General features: G+C 38.0%; 2 protein-coding genes across 2 annotated transcripts; one reads left to right on the forward strand and one right to left on the reverse strand.

Annotated features, from left to right (window-relative positions):
* Positions 1-1,061: 1,061 nt before the first annotated feature.
* On the reverse strand, positions 1,062-6,819 carry LOC141622268 (stromal 70 kDa heat shock-related protein, chloroplastic-like). Its single transcript, XM_074438310.1, has 8 exons — positions 6,062-6,819; positions 4,328-4,580; positions 4,082-4,161; positions 3,851-3,993; positions 3,640-3,738; positions 3,296-3,485; positions 2,272-2,670; positions 1,062-1,723 (listed from the first exon to the last, which is right to left on the reverse strand). The coding sequence occupies exons 1-8, from the start codon at positions 6,611-6,613 to the stop codon at positions 1,649-1,651; spliced, it is 1,791 nt and encodes a 596-aa protein (XP_074294411.1). The 5' UTR covers positions 6,614-6,819; the 3' UTR covers positions 1,062-1,648.
* Positions 6,820-8,682: 1,863 nt separating this feature from the next.
* LOC141622270 (ras-related protein RABA2a) lies at positions 8,683-11,248 on the forward strand. Its single transcript, XM_074438311.1, has 2 exons — positions 8,683-8,975; positions 10,506-11,248. The coding sequence occupies exons 1-2, from the start codon at positions 8,811-8,813 to the stop codon at positions 10,986-10,988; spliced, it is 648 nt and encodes a 215-aa protein (XP_074294412.1). The 5' UTR covers positions 8,683-8,810; the 3' UTR covers positions 10,989-11,248.
* The last annotated feature ends 6,569 nt before the right edge of the window (positions 11,249-17,817 follow it).

The following is a 17,817-nucleotide window of genomic DNA, read 5'->3' on the forward strand; positions in this document are numbered from 1 at the left end:
TTCAACTCCTACCCATTAGAGTTTTAGGGCTGATACACACCCCGGAAATCTGGAAGTGCTGCTTCAGTAGTTGAAATCACAGGAAAGTTGTTAATGGTTCATGATTTCATGAGCATCAATGCATTAAAGATTCACAGGTCATGTTCCCAAATTCTTTGTAAGGCTGTTCTACATGTAATACAGTCTCACATCTTACGAAAATACCTCTATAGTGATCTGTTTTTTTGGTGTATACCATCCAGTTTAGTCTGAATTCGAAGCGGGAGGACCGCTAGGGCAATAAAGCTCTATCTCATGAGTTTTAACACTACCTCATTCTCGGGGCTCGAATCCAAGACCTCTGTTTAAGCTAGAACAGCCCCTTACGAGAGTACTCATGGGTATAACTGTAGTGATTTGTGGAGCAGATGATATCGTCTTTAGAAGACTTGCATTAAATTAGCATAATACTCGTACCATTTTTGCATGAAGCATACTGAATCATGTCTACCTTTCCTTGTTTTGCGTTAGCCGCGAGTCTTGAGTCAACGTTTTCAAATCTTCACTTTCCATGGCATGAGTCGTGACTCGGTGCTCATGTCTGTTGAACTTTCCGAGTTTCCTGATGTGCCGTGTGCGTGTGGAAACAAAAATTATGTCAGATGAACCATGACCTAACAGGAACACAAAACATATACAGTTCTGCATAATACCACAGTTGATTCTCCAGCATCAAAAATCTTTTATTAGCCGTTCTCAGGTAAAATACATGGTTGATCTTTTAAGCATCATTTTGATTATAAATGTCGTTCAAGTCGATGATGACATTAAAGTACACTAATTTGCTATCATAGAAGGGCAACTTAGACCTGGCAAGTGCATCAGATTGCGTTCAAAACCGTATTCATCTCATTTCTGAATTGGTCAACAAACCCGCCTTTTGCAGTTAATAGTTAAGGCAGACATTGTTTAGAAACTAGACGTATATGAATAGAGATCTTACCAGATAAGAAGAGTGAATACTGTATTTGACAGCAAGATGGGAAGGGCTAACAGCAGAACACTGGCAACAAGCAGAGAAATCAGCAATTAACTCCTACAGTACTGTATTATTCAATCTGGATTTCGTTAACAATTCAAACCACTACAAGATCGATCCAGGCATCAACCGTAATAGTGGCGATATCAGAACAAGGAGCTACTTATCTATAATTTTCCTACTAAATCACTCTCTCATCACTAACGATTTATGCAAAAGGAAATTATAGTGATCATCATCAAATATTTCTTATACACAGCCGATGAAAAATAAAATTAACCTCTTCTAGCAGATTTCTGGAGCTCATTTGCTGTCTGTGAAGTCAGCATCAATAACATCTCCTTCAGGACCTTTGCCAGTTGAATCCGAGGTTTCTGAATCTGCGCCCGGTGTGGGGCCACCAGTTGCTCCAGCTGCACCAGGCTGGTTGTAAAGGGATTGACCCAGTTGCATAACTTCTTGGTTTAGTGCAGCCATGGCATACTTGATGGCTTGTGTTTGGCCCCCTGAGATGGAATCCTTTAGCTCTCCCAGTTTAGATTCAACCTTCTCCTTAACTGGCCCCGGAACTTTGTCTCCAAGTTCCTTCAACTGCTTCTCTGTCTGGTAGACAACGGAGTCAGCTTGATTCTAGGTGTCAATGGCTTCTCTCTTTTCCTTGTCCTCCTTGGCAAATCTTTCTGCTTCACTAACCATCCTCTCGACCTGAGTAATATCATGTCAGACAATTTTCAGCTATTATCTTCTCATATTTAAGATCAATTTTCAATTAGGTCAAATAAAATGTAACTACGTTAAATAACCTAATCCTTCTGCCCCCTCTACACTCACCAGGCACCACCCTCACTCTCCTCCTACACAACCACCATGGTTTGAGGAGGGGAGGGGTTGGTTTGTAGTCGGGGACAACGGTGGTCAAAAGGGGCGAGTGGGCTGGATTGGGTGACTGCAGAGTGGGGTGGTAGTTGCACAGGCAGTAGGTGGAATTGAGTATCCTCTATCCCACATGGAACAGAGATTCCTACTCGGTGGACTTAAGGGAGGGCAAGTGAGGCGAGAGAAATGAAGGATGCAGTTTCGTGTCAGTAATTATTGTGTATTTTGGTGAGGAAATCAATGAAGTCTCGTAGTATGAGGAAGTGTAACAGTAGGATTGTTAGGAAGCTATGAGAGAGTCTCACAATGGAATCACACGCGATTGACTATTAGTAATGTCAACGATATGCAATATAGGCTTTGAGAATGATTCAAACCTCATCACCTGGCAAGGTACTAGCTCCAGTAATAGTGATGTCTTGTTTCTTTCCAGTTCCCTTTTCAACTGCGGCAACAGAGAGAATTCCGTTGGCATCAATGTCAAACTTGACTTCAATCTGTGGAACACCTCGAGGAGCAGGTGGAATCCCATCCAAGCGGAAACTACCAAGAGATTTATTGTCCCTCACAAACTCTCTTTCACCCTGGAGAACATTGATCTCGACACTAGTCTGTCCATCTGCAGCTGTCGAAAAAACCTCTGATTTGGAAGTAGGAAGTGTCGTGTTCCTGGGGATGATTTTTGTCATCACTCCACCGAGGGTTTCAAGACCAATTGATAATGGTGTCACGTCCAAAAGCACAATGTCACTTACATCTCCAGCGAGGACACCAGCCTGCAATACGATAAAAGCGAGAAATAAATTCAGATTCTCCAAGATAACAAAACTTGGAGCATGAATTATGAAGTAGCTTAGCATCAAATAGCCGCTCATAAAGCAGACAAATAACAATAGCTATATATATTTCATCCAGTCCATATTTGTCTCCCCTTACTTTTTTGTCCATCCCAAAACAATTGACACCTTTCTAAAGCTAGTAAAATAAAGCAGCGAATTTCTCATACGATCACTACTTTTTTGGGTTTTTTAGTCACTACTACTTCAAGTACTCCAATACATACTCCCATCACGTTGATACTCTCTCTCAAAGAGTCTCTCAGAGAGGACGGACTGTAAGCGTCAATATGGTATCTCTACATGATTTTTTTTTGCGTCAAGGAAGAATAAAGATATTTCATCACAAAATGTTTGATCTTTTAGCCCAATGTGGTCAATGTAAATGAGATGATGGGAGCATTCTTTGGAAGATTATGATGCAACCCCTCCCTTTCAGAATGCACACCAATAGATTTTAAGTAATATAGATACATGAAAGTGATATCGTATTTAAAAATAGCATGGGGCATAAAAATTTGAAGAGAAATGACACTAATTTGATAGATTGGAATTAGAATGGAACCTGTACTGCGGCCCCTAGAGCAACAACTTCATCGGGGTTGACAGTCACATTAGGATCTTTTCCAGTGAGACTTTTGACCAACTCATGAACAGCTGGAATACGTGTGGAGCCACCGACAAGGATCACTTCGTCTAAATCACTGTAAGAGAGCTTGGCGTCTCTCAGTGAATTCTGTACGGGTGTTTTCAACCTGCAAACAATAAATAAATGCAAGGAACAAACTTCTAGAAGTTAGAGCACACATAAAAGCTCATTTAAAGAGGTAATATTGAAAAGGTAAAGATAGAAAACTACTACAATACTGAACCACAAATGACAAATCAGAAGACAATTTTACTATGTACCTGTCAAGAAGGTCAGAACAAAGTTCTTCGAATTTTGCCCTGGTCAAGGTAGTCGCAATGTGCTTTGGCCCGTCAGCAGCGGCAGTGATGAAAGGCAAACTAGAAACAAATGATTTCAGTAGTCAATTCTAAGTAAATACGGAGTATCATACAGCACATAAAGAAAAGGTACACAGAAGCCACTGCAAAAAAAAATATTTGAATACTATACCTAATGTTTGCCTGTGTTAATGATGAAAGCTCCATCTTAGCTTTCTCGGCTGTCTCTGTAAGACGTTGAAGCGCTTGATTGTCTTTCAAGAGATCAATGCCTTCATCCCTTTTAAAGTCAGCAGCAAGCCAATCAACAATCCTCTGTTGTGTCAATAAAGGAGTTAGTTATTCACTTTAATAGCAGGTGAAACATGAAGTCCAAAAGAAAGAGTAAAGCAAAGTAACTAACCTTATCAAAATCGTCACCACCTAAATGAGTATCTCCCGAGGTTGAAAGAACTTCAAATACACCATCACCAACCTCAAGAACTATGTCATATGAATGCACAATCAATATGATTAGGAAAAAATTATTTTAGTTTACGGTACTAAAGGACAATTATAAATCCAAATAAAAAACGACAGAGCATATGCCATATGGTATGAAACTCAGAAACAATAAGCAAGCACGGATTAAGAATGGAAGAAACAGTACCTGAAACATCAAACGTACCACCTCCAAGGTCAAAAACCAAAATTGTTTCGTTATTCTTCTTCTCAAAACCATAAGCTAAAGCGGCAGCGGTAGGCTCATTTATAATTCTAAGAACTTCCAACCCAGCAATTCGCCCAGCATCCTTTGTTGCTGTCCTTTGAGAGTCATTAAAGTAAGCTGGCACAGTGACCACAGCCTTGGTGACTTTATCGTTTAAAAACTTTGACGCATCATCCACAAGTTTCCTCAACACCTTCGGAAAATTAGAACACCCGACAATGATTGTCAGACCAAAACATCCACCTCTATAGGTACACCCACCCACATTACCAATCAATTACAAATAGTGTGCAAACAATATTTGGTAACAGCCAATTCTCTCCATCCAGGTTATTTGTTTAACTATTCCATATTTGGGTGTCACGTTCATTTGATTACCTTTCCACATTAGGAATGTTTCTAATGGGTAATGTGATCTTACACATTCACTATTGTCACTTGTCATATAATAACAATAACTACAAATGGTCCATCCTCTCTCCTTGTCTTTGTACAAAGGTCTATCACGAACAATTGCTTACCGTTTCTATTTTAACCAGTTAATGTCATATCTTCATCTTTCCATTTTTCTAAGGGTCAAGCCAAGATATTACAAAGTGACTCTTGCACATTTACCCACCTCGCACCTTCATTCTATTCTAGCCCCACCTTGCCACAATGACCACCCCTAGGCACCCACGGTCACCCTTAATAAATACTCCTTCCGACCCAAACCAAAGGTAACACTTACTATAAATAGACGATCCAAACCAAAGGTAACATTCCTTATTTGAAATACAATATTACCAAGTTGTCCTTATACCCATTTGATATTTACCAAAATGTCATTACATGATCCACCTACAAACCCACAATTAAACCCACAATTACATGGCCCACCTATTTTTTCCCTCTTTACCCTTACTTTTTCCACATTTTCTTAAATACTCCATTTTCCCCTAACCTTTGGTCTGGGTCGGAAGGAGTATTGGTCTTCGAGTTAATTTCAGTCCAGTTCATTTTTGTTCCATATTTCCATTCAGTATGATTTCAGTCCAAACGAACACGGCCTAAGTGAAAACTAGGGCTTTAGTCCGTCTTTGTTTTCAAAGACCACTACAGTGCAATAACCACAATGACCACCCCTAGGCACCCACGGTCACCCTTAGGGCTTGCCTGGAATCCATGGAATAATACAACAACAACAACAACAACATCAGAGCCTTAATCCATGGAATAATAAGGGGGTAAATTTTAATGGGGTGATAATTACTAGGGAATTAATTACCTGGGTAATGAATTCCTTGATGATAGGTGTGGATAATGTATTAATCTAATACCCTTTATGAGAGTAATAGATTCGGGAGTTGAATAATTAATCTAATACCAACTTACATATCACTATTCACTACACTGTTCATTTCCCCCCTTTTACCCACAATCCAAACAAGCCCTTAATGGATATTGGTCCACAGGGGTGTGATCTTTTCGACTAAATTTCAGTTCATTTTGGTTCCATAATTCCGCTCAGTTCTAAGAATTTCAGTCCAAAAGAACCCAACCTAAGTACGTTTTTGTGCTAAAATGCAAAATAAAGCTACAAAATCTAATTCCAAACAAACACAATAAATTCAAATAATACAAATAAATTACAATAAGACGGTTTTATACAAGAATTATCGAAACAAGAATCACCTGAGCGGAAATCTCTTCAGCAGCAAACTGTTTCCCAAGAGCAGGACAATCAAGCTTAACATTCCCATTATCATCCCTAACAACCCGATAACTAACCTGCTTACTCTCCTCATCAACTTCCGACTCTTTCCTCCCAATAAACCTCTTAACCGAAAAATACGTATTATTCGGATTAACAACCCCCTGTCGTTTCGCAATCAGTCCAACCAATCTCTCCCCATTCTTCGTATACGCTACGACACTCGGTGTCGTCCGCTCCCCTTGCGCATTCGTAATAATCGTCGGCTTTCCTACTTCCATTACCGCCACCGCAGAATTAGTCGTACCAAGGTCAATTCCCACCGCCTTCTCGTTAACCACCCTAACCGCATTGAACCGGCGGTTCGAGTGGGTCCGATGGTTTAAACGGAGGAAGGTGGAAGTGGGTTTAATTGTGCAGAATGAGAGGTTTGTTCGTTGGCCGAAGAAGACGGAGTTATTGATGTTGTTTAGGTTAGTGAAGGGGCGTGCGTTGAGGATGTTTAATTGGGATGTTGAGGATGACGACGCCATTGTTGTTGGTGTGAAGAATTGGGAATTAAGGGTTTGAGATTGAAGTGGGTGAATTCAGGAGAAAAGCGGGGTTTTTAAGGTATAATAAAGTTTGTTGGTAAGTAGGTTGTGTTCTAGAAACTTTACTCTTGCATTCTTGTTTCGTGTGCTTTGTTTTTCCTCATTTTTTGCACGGTGGTGGAGCTAGCCAATAGAGCAAAACCCTTATTATTTTAAGGTTTTTTTGTCAAACACAACCTTTAAAAAACTTTTTTTTCCAAACACGACCTTTAAAAAAAAAGTTTGTGAAACACAACCTTTAATAATTTTTTTTTTGTTAAACACGACATTTTGGCTAGAGTTTGAACACTTGTAATAGGGTGACTTTGAGTCGATGTTTGAGATAGCAAACAGGGTCGGTTTGAGGTGTTTTTAGACTCGTTGGATAGGTGGGAGTACAAGCTTTCCCGGCATTATCAATACGGCGGTGATAGGTGGCCTATGCGGGGTTTATTAGTGTGTTAAGTAAGGTTGGTCAAGAAGTGAATTGGTGTTTTTCTGATTTGTTTCTCTCTCCAATTCACTCATTGACCAACCTTACTTTACATACCAATAGACCCCACATAAACCCACCTATCACCGCCGTATTGGTAACCATTGGAAAGTTTGTACTTCCACCTTTCCAAAGAGTATAAGAACACCTCAAATGGAACTCGTTTGCTACCTCAAATATCGACTTAAAGTCACCCTATTGCAAGTGGTTAAACTCTGGCCAAAATGTCGTGTTTTACAAAAAAAAAATTATTAAAGGTTGTGTTTTACAAACTTTTTTTTTAAAGGTGGTGTTTCGAAAAAAAAGTTTTTTAAAGGTTGTGTTTGACAAAAAACCCTTATTTTAACTTAATTTCAGCTTATTTCGATTCAGTTTAACTTTATTCAGTTCAGTTTAACAATACTTTTACTTTTATTCAGTTAAGTTCAGTTCAAACAGGAGCTGTCGTCCATTTAAATATCGGAATCTTAGGCCTTGTTCTTTTGGACTGAAACCGTTTGAACGGGACTGAACTAAATGGAGCTGAATGAAGCTGAACTGAACTGAAGTAAGAGCTAATTTGTGAAGAGAAAAACTGAACTGAACTGAACTGGAATTAAGTTTAAAAGAACGTGGCTTTATTATTAACACGACTTTATTAAATTTGTGTTTTCTAAATAATAAATGCTAACCATTTTATCTATTGATTGAGCCTTTTATGTTTATAAATATTACTCCGTAATTATGATTAGACCGGTCATGAGCACTCACGACCATGAACGTACAGTCTATGCAACGGGATATTAGTTGGGCCCACTTCTGTTTGGTCCTAACCTAATGATCTCTACTCGAAATGAGTAAATAACAGCACATAGAAAATCAGAAGTGATCACCCTGAATTAATTTGGTATGTGAACTCGACAAAAAATGATCTGGTCAGGCTAATTAGATAATATTCGACCGAGGGTAATTTTTTTTTCTACTGATCCTTTCTTGAGATCCTTTCTTGAGAATTTGTTAAACATGCATATCGAACATCATCTGCATCCAATATATTTTGAATTAGGTCCGTCACTTTAGAAGTCCTATAACATCAACGGCCTCTGAGGTCCAACTTAGAAAGGACCAACCAGACATGTGGCACCCAACCTGATAAAGGTTCACTTGTTCAACAATTCTAGTACACAAATAGTCTTTGTCCTACAAGACCTATGACGCCTTTTCATCAATTTAGCTATGGACCGGGCTTGCTCAAGGACTCACTCTGCGCTAGGAGTTTTGTGCCTTACAGTGTACGCCACATTCAAGTCTGGACTCCATGCCTTTTCTTGTGTATTGCCCAAGTCGAACCTTGGGCTCCTCTGATATCACTTTGTTGTGTGAAAGTTTGAATAACTCAGTTTAGTTCAGTTCAATTTAGCTCCATTAAATTCAGTTAAGGTCCATTAAATTCAATACAGTTTAGCTCAGATAGTTTCGGTCTCTCTAATTATTTTTTTTTTCCAATATTGCCCTTGAAAAATGGTGGATGCCAGCAAAATCAACGGAAAAGCCCATTAAATATCACAAGTTTGAAAACAAGTAGACCAAAACTTGTACCGGCATTCTCTTCTACTCTCCTCTCCCCCTTTCCTCTCAACATTTCAAATTTCCAATTCAATTTTGAAATCTCCCAAACCAAAAAAAATGGCAAGAAAACCAGAAGAAGAATACGATTACTTATTCAAAGTAGTATTAATTGGAGATTCAGGTGTCGGCAAATCTAATCTTCTCTCTCGTTTTACTCGCAATGAATTTTGTTTGGAGTCTAAATCCACTATTGGTGTTGAATTCGCTACTCGCACTCTTCAGGTTCGTCTTTTTTATTTTCCGTAAGACGGTTTTATGCTAATATAGTTTAAATCCCTACTACCTAGAATATAATATCACACCTGGATCTTAAAAAGTAGGAGTATTTGTGATTTGTGAACTGTAATAATCTGAAAGTTTGAATTTTTTTCATGTGGGTAACTGATAATTCGGCGAAATTTGCTAGATTTTTAACTGGGTTAAACTCAATTTTGACAAGTTTTATCTAGTTCGTTTGATTTGCGTTTTTATATGGCTCTTTGTGTTAAATTTGTTGTTTCTGTAATTGATGTGAGAATTTTGAGATTCGATATTGAAAGAAGAATTGATCTTTGATCTGGTGTTGGTTGGTGAACTCCAATGCGAATTGTTCTATTCGTGTGGATTCGACGTCGTTTCGTGTTGGATATGGTGTTCAACATTTGGTTCAACTGCTGGTATTAAAAATTGTACTTTTGTATTTGTATATGATATATCAAGTTGAGTGTTTAGTTTGACACAGTCATATTTGCCCTCTACTTGAAATTTTGAATTTTAAATGTAGAGGGGTTGTTGAATATAACAATGTAAGGATTAGGATTTATGACCTAGACAAAATTTACCAGATCTGTTTAAGTGAAATCGATTCTGAGCAAATAATCTTAATTCTGGAAAAGGAAATCCATTCTGATTTCCACCTAAGGGATATTCTGGAAGTTATATTAATACAATAAGTCTTGCTTGAGATGGTCTGAAATAAGACGAACCAAATATCACCGTTTTTTTTAATAGAATGTAACCATTTAATGACAAAATGTTATAACTAAAGTTGTCACTTTTTATCATGAAAATAATAACATATTACAGTAAAATGACTACATTTGGTCTGTCTTATTTCAGACGGAAAATACCCCGTCAGAAATAAGAATTTGCGATATTAACAACTTGATGTTCGAGGTGATGCTTGTTGCATATCCGGGATCCTTGTCGTACTCGTGTTATTATTGGAGTGACCTTAGTAGAAACAGTTTGTGTTTTTGACCACATATGCAAGATGATACCTTAGCAACCTTACCGTGGTCGTGTTATGGCATAAGGCCAAATACCAGGCGACAAATTGCCCTGATATAAAGGAAGTGGTTACATACTTAGACGAGGATTGAAAATTTGAAATTACAAGATTTTATAGAGATAATTTTGATTGTCTTAACGGGGATCTCTTAACTTGTTTGTAGTTGTATATGTCCCTATTCTAGTAAATATGATATGATGTACATTGTTTCTCAAAGAAACACATATCAACTACAAGAACTCTGTTACTCCGACACTTCACTTGGGTGCCGTGTCGCGTGTAAGATTGTTTCGTAAGGAACGTCTCATAAGAGAATAGCTCTAAGATGCTTTAGGAGCTCTCGGTTAGCTTGCCATGAAGAAAAGCTCACGGTCACCAAGGCATTTTTCATTCTGTGTTCAGTTTTACTTGTGCACGTTTTTACTGGACTTCAGATTCCAGTCTGACCTTGTACTGTGTGATTGTTTCTGATTGCATCATAGGTCGAAGGAAGAACCGTGAAGGCTCAGATATGGGACACGGCAGGTCAGGAGCGATACAGGGCCATCACAAGCGCCTACTACAGGGGTGCCCTGGGAGCTCTTCTAGTGTATGACGTGACCAAGCCTACAACGTTTGACAACGTGACCAGGTGGCTCAAAGAACTCAGAGACCATGCCGATGCCAACATTGTGATCATGCTTATTGGTAACAAGACAGATCTCAAGCATCTCCGAGCTGTTGCCACTGAGGATGCTCAGAGTTTTGCTGAAAAAGAGGGACTTTCTTTCATAGAGACATCTGCCCTGGAGGCTATTAATGTTGAAAAGGCCTTCCAAACCATTCTCTCTGAGATATACCGAATTATTAGCAAAAAATCGCTCTCGTCTGGTGACCAAGCCCCGACAAACCTTGGGGGTGGACAAACTATCGATGTTGGGGCAACAGCTGAGCCTATTACGAAGAAGCCTTGTTGTTCATCTTAGGAGGAGTTCGCTTGGTTAGCGATTTCCACTTATGTGAAAATTGTTTTGAGTCGTGTTTGGGTTGAGCCGTTAAGTAAAGGTTGTTGTTATCAACTGGCCAAGACTATTATATGTGCTACTGTGAATGAGTGATCCTGTATTTTCCATGTCTGTATCTCTGTATAATTCCCGATCATTCAATTCAACGGATCTATCGATTCAATGTAATTGAAGAGAGAAGTGAAATGTCTTAAAGCAGGAGAGTTCGATATGTTGCTAAATTCATGAGTGGGGCGTATGGGCACCTGCCTCAAATGAAGCTGGCAACTGCAAAATGTGCCTATTTACGAACGTGCTATATTAGTGTAAAGCGTTGCCTTTGTATAAGATGTAGGGTAGGGCGGGTTTGGTTGCATGTGAAAGGATGCTAGTTTGAATCGGGTTAACCTATGTGATCCCAAAGCTAATCAAATGCTTTGCTTGGCACGTGACCGACCTGCTCTCAACCGTCATGTCCCTCCCAAGTACCCAACGTGGGAACTTGGGAAGTAATACCTTATCACGGGGGTAAATAGGAGTGTAACTGAGCCAAGCCAAGCTCGAACTCACCTACGATCGATTGATCGAGCTTAGCTCATATTATATAAATCAAGCCTGACTGCCCGAGCTCTTGAAATCAAAGCTCAAGCTCGGCACATATGTTATGACCCTTAGCTAGCTTGAGCTTTATTTGAGTACATTTTATTCGAACATTATTTTACTTTAAGGTAATTTTTAAGTTAAAAAGTTGCATTAATAACAATAATAATAAGTGAAAATTGTAAATTACCACCTACTATTTACCGTATTTTACAAACAACCACCTTGTATTGTGTTTATTACAACTTACCACCTATATTACACGATATACATCCAAACTACCACCGTATTTCATTCTCGATCATCAATTTACTTAAGTCCCGACTCGTTAAGTTAATAAGCTATAAAATGGCATGTCTAGGATAGCGATGCGGAGGGTGGTGGTCAGGTGGCTACGGTGAAGAAGTTGTGGTGAGAATGTGAGGTGGTGGTGGGAAGGAGATGGTGGGAGGAATGATTGTTGGTTCTCCTAGCTGAAGGTGCTCACAATTTTGCCAGATTGATTTTGATTCTTCAAAATTAATTTGACTTAATTTGATTTTGATTGTATTTTGGGTTCAAAGACAGATTTTGTTTGTCTTTTAATTTAGGGGTAGCAAGGGTTTTAAGTAAATTAAAGTAAGGGTATTTTAGTCATTTTATAGCTTATTGACTTAACGAGTCGGGACTTAAGTAAATTGATGATCGGGAATGAAATACGGTGGTAGTTTGGATGTATATCGTGTAATATAGGTGGTAAGTTGTAATAAACACAATACAAGGTGGTTGTTTGTAATATACGGTAAATAGTAGGTGGTAATTTACAATTTTCACTAATAATAAACAAAAAAGACTAGCTCAAACGAGCTTTCGATTTGAGCCAAGTGCACTATTAATCACTTTACATTTTTTGATTTTGTTGTTTAGATTCAAATGTAGTAAGACGGGTATATCTATCTTAAAAACATGAAACGGGTCAAATAATTAGATGAAACAAAAACTAGAATGCCTTGGCTTGACAAAACGTTGTCCCATCTAACAATATGAGCTGTTTTAAACTTAAGACGATATTACAATCTTAAAGATTAAAGAAGACCAACTGCATCTTTGTCCTAAAAATGAAACCAGTTGGTTAACCAGTAATTACTGGATTAAATTCATCACATAAAATAATCTGACTGAAGTATATACACAAAGGTGTCAACATATTGACAAAAATCTCACATCACTTCTTCGACATATTGCCAAATCTTCACAAAACATGTACATAGCCATCTCTACTGTGTGTATATAGTTAGACACCATACCCCGGGGCCGTTTAAATTACAACAATCAACAAGAAAAAAGGACCAGATGTTCCCGGATGGCCATCGACGTTCTTAAAAACTGGTCTTTAGATTCCTCCTAGTAAAAAAATCCTGCAAGAGCAGCACATTTGTAAACAGAATTGAATACCAAGAAGATGTCAACGGAAGTAGTACAATATCCTCCCCTACAACCAACGGCAGATGAAATGCTTGACATAAAATGATGGGCAGTGTAATTAAAATTTTAACTACTTGGACGTAAACAAAATGTTTTCAGGAAATTACTTGACTAGTTGACTCTATGTAGTTATCACTCAATAATACCGAAATGTATGCCCCTTCACTCAACAACAACAACATCAAAACCTTAATCCCAAAATGATTTGGGGCCGGTTGACATGAATCATCCTTTAGAACCGTGCATGAGTGAACGCACACCTCAAAATGCGAACAAAATGTATGCCCCTTCACCCCAGGAAAAAAAAAGTTGACCCTAAAATACTTGATGGAACTCTAAATTGCACCCTAGGTGTAACAAATTTCAATTGTTACCTAAAGTAACTACAGCAGCAAGGCTGAATGGTTTTCTAAATGAACATTATAAGCTGATTATGTTACTCAGACTCGTTTATAAGTATTCGACACGGGTGCGTGTCGAAGTGTCGGACTCAGTTATTTTTTTTGAAAAATATGTATTTTTTGGTCTAAAATGAGGTGTCATACTCATGTCCGAGTAACGAGTGTCGGACACGGGTACTCGAATAAATTAGAAGAGTCAGAGTAACATAGGCTGATTTTGGTTGAGGTTTGTCAACTTTGTAAGATAAATTTCAAAACCTGATGATAATTGGATTTTGAACATCCATAACATAAATATCAATACAATGCCAGTGAGTAACCGCAGGTCCACAACGAGGATAAGATATCAATATGATGGCAGTGGGTAAACTAGTTCAATAAGGAGTAATTCGTTCCAGGGATCAGAGGCAAAAGAGGTCAGCAACGGACCTGAATTTCGAAAGGTATGAATGAAATGGTTAATCTCTAAGACCCAGTTCCACCTCCAGCTCATCATCCTCCTCGAACAACTTGAGAAGACGGGCATACTGTTCTTCTCGCTTCTTCTTTTGCCATAGCTTAAAAAGGAAAAAGGCAAAAAGCACTACTGCAGCAACAGCAAGGCATATGATGGCTACCGTGGTCCCGCTACCACCACTGTGTGTCTTTCCGTTGTCATTGTTTTCATTTTTAGAGCTTGGTGTGTCGTTTGATAAACCTGACATAGTAACATAAAGGGTAACCACAACAAAGAGACATACAAGGTCATGAACCCCTACATACACATACAATTGGGCAAGTGGAAAACTTTTAGAACACTCTTCCCAACATAAGCAGCAAACATACTATTCATCTTACAGCTCACTTGTGATTTCATTGATAAAATCAATTTACATAATATTTTTTTTATAATTTATTTATATATACGTATTTATTTTTGCATAGTTTACTAGTCAATGAGGGTATCGAATGCTGATTCATGTCAGTTGTCCCCAAATAATTTGTTATAGTACAAATTCTTATGTGTAAATTAGAAAGGACACTAATCTCATTTCTCTGAAGTTGTCAAGTGTGTGAGCAGTGAATATGCATTTACCACGGGATATTAATGAATAAAGAAACAAATCAACAATTGGTAGTCTCTAACATTTCGAATAAATAAGACAAGGCATCAGCAATTTTTGATAAAAGGATAAAAAATAAAAAACACAAAACCAGAGGATGAAGGAAGAGAGCTATAAAAGGGGAACTATAAAGCGTTTCGAAGATGAAGATGAAGATGAAAATGATGTAATCCCAGACATGGTGATGATCTCTATCAACCAAGTCCATCATTCACTGTGAAACTTCCTAACATATCACAAATTAATCTAACATCCCGCCTCAATAACGTGATAGAACTTGATTTTCTACCAAAGAGCCAGAGCTTCAAATGATACGAAACGTTCAAACCAATTAGGCAAAGAAACACTTTCAGACTATACCACTTGTGTAACGAGTACTCAGAAGTCAACGTATAGCACTTTCTGATCTCTTGCCAGTTGCCATTATAAATCAACGTCCACTTTAGTCTCTAATTTTTTAAGAGCCAGAGTTTGTTAGAACTTAAAAGGGTCAGTGGGCACAATCATTAGCATCTTTATATCCAAACATCACTGACCTAGAAGACCATTATAGAACTACTGTAACAGAAAGAAATCGAAGTAACTGAAACAAACCAATTTATTACTTGTAAATACGATCTAGGAACCCTAAATCCTATTTCCTCCCATTCTCTGGATTTATAATAAAGCACTTTCCATTTTGACTCATTCACTAGTTTCACACCATTTCCTTAAATGGCAAAATCCATAAACTCTCCTCTCTTCTGCTATCTCTCCTCCCTCAAAACCCAACTGCACCACCAAACTCCAACAGAACCTCCACCACCCTAACTCCCACCTCTACCACCACCTAACGGACTGAAAACCTCCTCCATCACCCACCACCAAAAACAAAAAATCCTCCTTTACCTCCCAAAATGCAACCCGACCACGTACCTCCCCGTTGGCCACCTGAACTTCATCAAGTTTGAAGAGGCGCAAAGCGCAAGACGGAGGCGATGAGTGAAGGGGCACGACTTTTGGAGGCGAGGCGCCCTATTTTAGTAACAAATTTGTATTTTCCAAATAACATTTTGAGCAACAATACTTTTATAAGGAGTTTTCATGTTGGCTAACATGTAAAGGAGTAAAACTTGGGAATAATGGGGAAAAGAAATGGCACAATTGAAGATCTAGATGAAAAAGATATGGAAAGTGCTAACTAGCGAGTCTTGTTAAGTGAGCCTCATTTAAAAGGAGCACCTATAATGCACCGAGGGATTTTGGTTGGCGCCTTATCCAAAGTGCGCCTTAGGCGCACTTTTTTAAACATTGATTGCAGCATTGGAGAGGTAATAGCTGCTGCTTTCAGCATTTTCAAAAATATTACAAAACAAAACGAATATATGTCCACTCGCACGCATAATGATTCCGGCAGAAGTGAAAATAATGTCCATTTGTAATATACACTCCAAGAACTTTTGCTAGTTCCAGCTTTCCTATTTCTATTTTTATAGGCTATGTTTAAAAATGGTTTTTTTGACACTCGAAAATACTACCAAACACTTTGAACTTTTTCATCTGCTAGGAATCTTCGATACTTTAATTAGCCAAACGCTACCAAAGCCGTTATTCTGGCAAAAAGAGTCGAGCTTCCGGCAAGGTTGACTTGCTTTCTAAATTCTACTAACGAAAAACTACGGCGTACCAACATTTTTTTTCTTACCACAACAGTGACAAAACTCACCTAACTTTCTTGTTCACTTCCTCCAAGCTTCCTAACTTTCACAACTGCTGATTATCGTTATTCTTACTCCCAATTAAATTTCGATACATTTCCCTTATTTGTCCTCAGTTTTATTTTTTCCTAATTTGATACCCTCACAGTTTTGCTTTTTCATATACCCATTTACAGTTTGCGAGCTTTACTATTCCCAAATAAAAGTTCATACCAATAATTTCTCCATTTGTTCATTTTATTAACTTCCCTTATCGGAATAAAGAAGAGAAAGCAAAGTTGGTAGAACAAATGATGTAAAATAGAAAAGGGGGGGGGAGAAAAACAAATGAAGCTCCAAAAAAGAACAAATGAAGTATAACAGAAGGGAAAAAAGAAAGACAAATGAAGTTCCAAAAAAAAAAAACACAAAATTAGTCGAATAACGAGAATATAAAGTTTGTGACAAAAAAAGAGCAGTTTATCAACAAAAAAAGAGAGGAGAATATAAAATTATAATTCTAGTGAAATAAATGAGGTAGACAAGAGGAATAAAAGATTCCAATTAGATTGACAAAAGAAGATATTAAAATTGTGGGAAATAAAGTGAATAAGAAGAATAAAGAATAAAACAAGAATTATGGAAGAAATGAGATAAAAAAGAAACAGAAAAAAAATGAAATTGGGGTATGAAGACAAATAAAGATTATAAAATAAATTGAGATAACGTTATGTAGATTAGAGAAGAAAAAGAAGAAAATTTGAAATTAAGGGAGAGAATTGGCTTTAAAAGTTTTTAACAGGCACTAGGGTGAAAGTCATGTTCCAGGCACAAATATCCAATCTCCTATGGACAGCACAAACAAATAAAAGACAGTTAGCACCAACTAATTTTATTACCACACTGAAACGCCTGAATAATAGTCGTAATCATAGTCTCAATTGTAACGCCAAATAAGTGCTCAAGGCATCGATCAGTGGGTATATTCTGCAAGCAAAGGATACACTTAAAAAAAAACTGTATTAAACAGGAGGTATGGCGTCCATCCACAAAAGTCCATGAGATACAAGCATTTTGGGCGTGGAGACAGAGCTGAATATATTCAGGTAGCGCCTCCTAAAAGAGCATGCCATTTGATGCCTATAACCCTAGAAGGTAAGTCGAAATGGAGATGTAAATAAGCATCTACTCTATATCTATTAGCATATGTCGGAAAATGCAGTAAGTGCCATCGTTAATACACCATCATACAAGGCTGTCGTAGGTAGGGGTGTTAACGAGCCGAGCCCGAGCCGATCTCGGGCTTAGCCGAGCTTGAAAAAAATGTGCTCGTTATAAAGCTTGCGAGCTTTAACGCGAGCTCGAGCCAAACTTGAGCCTATATAAAATTGTTTATTTTTTAATTTTTTTTCTTTCGGTATTTTCAATAACAAGGCTCGAAAGTTATATGTAAAAATATTTGTCAAATCAGCGAGACATTTGACATATGTGATCAAAAAATATAATGATGATAAAATATATTTATAAAATATGAGCAATATCTTATGTAATCACACAAGTTTGAGCC

The sequence above is a fragment of the Silene latifolia genome, chromosome X, assembly GCF_048544455.1.
Source record: "Silene latifolia isolate original U9 population chromosome X, ASM4854445v1, whole genome shotgun sequence".
Classification (NCBI taxonomy): Eukaryota; Viridiplantae; Streptophyta; class Magnoliopsida; order Caryophyllales; family Caryophyllaceae; genus Silene; species Silene latifolia.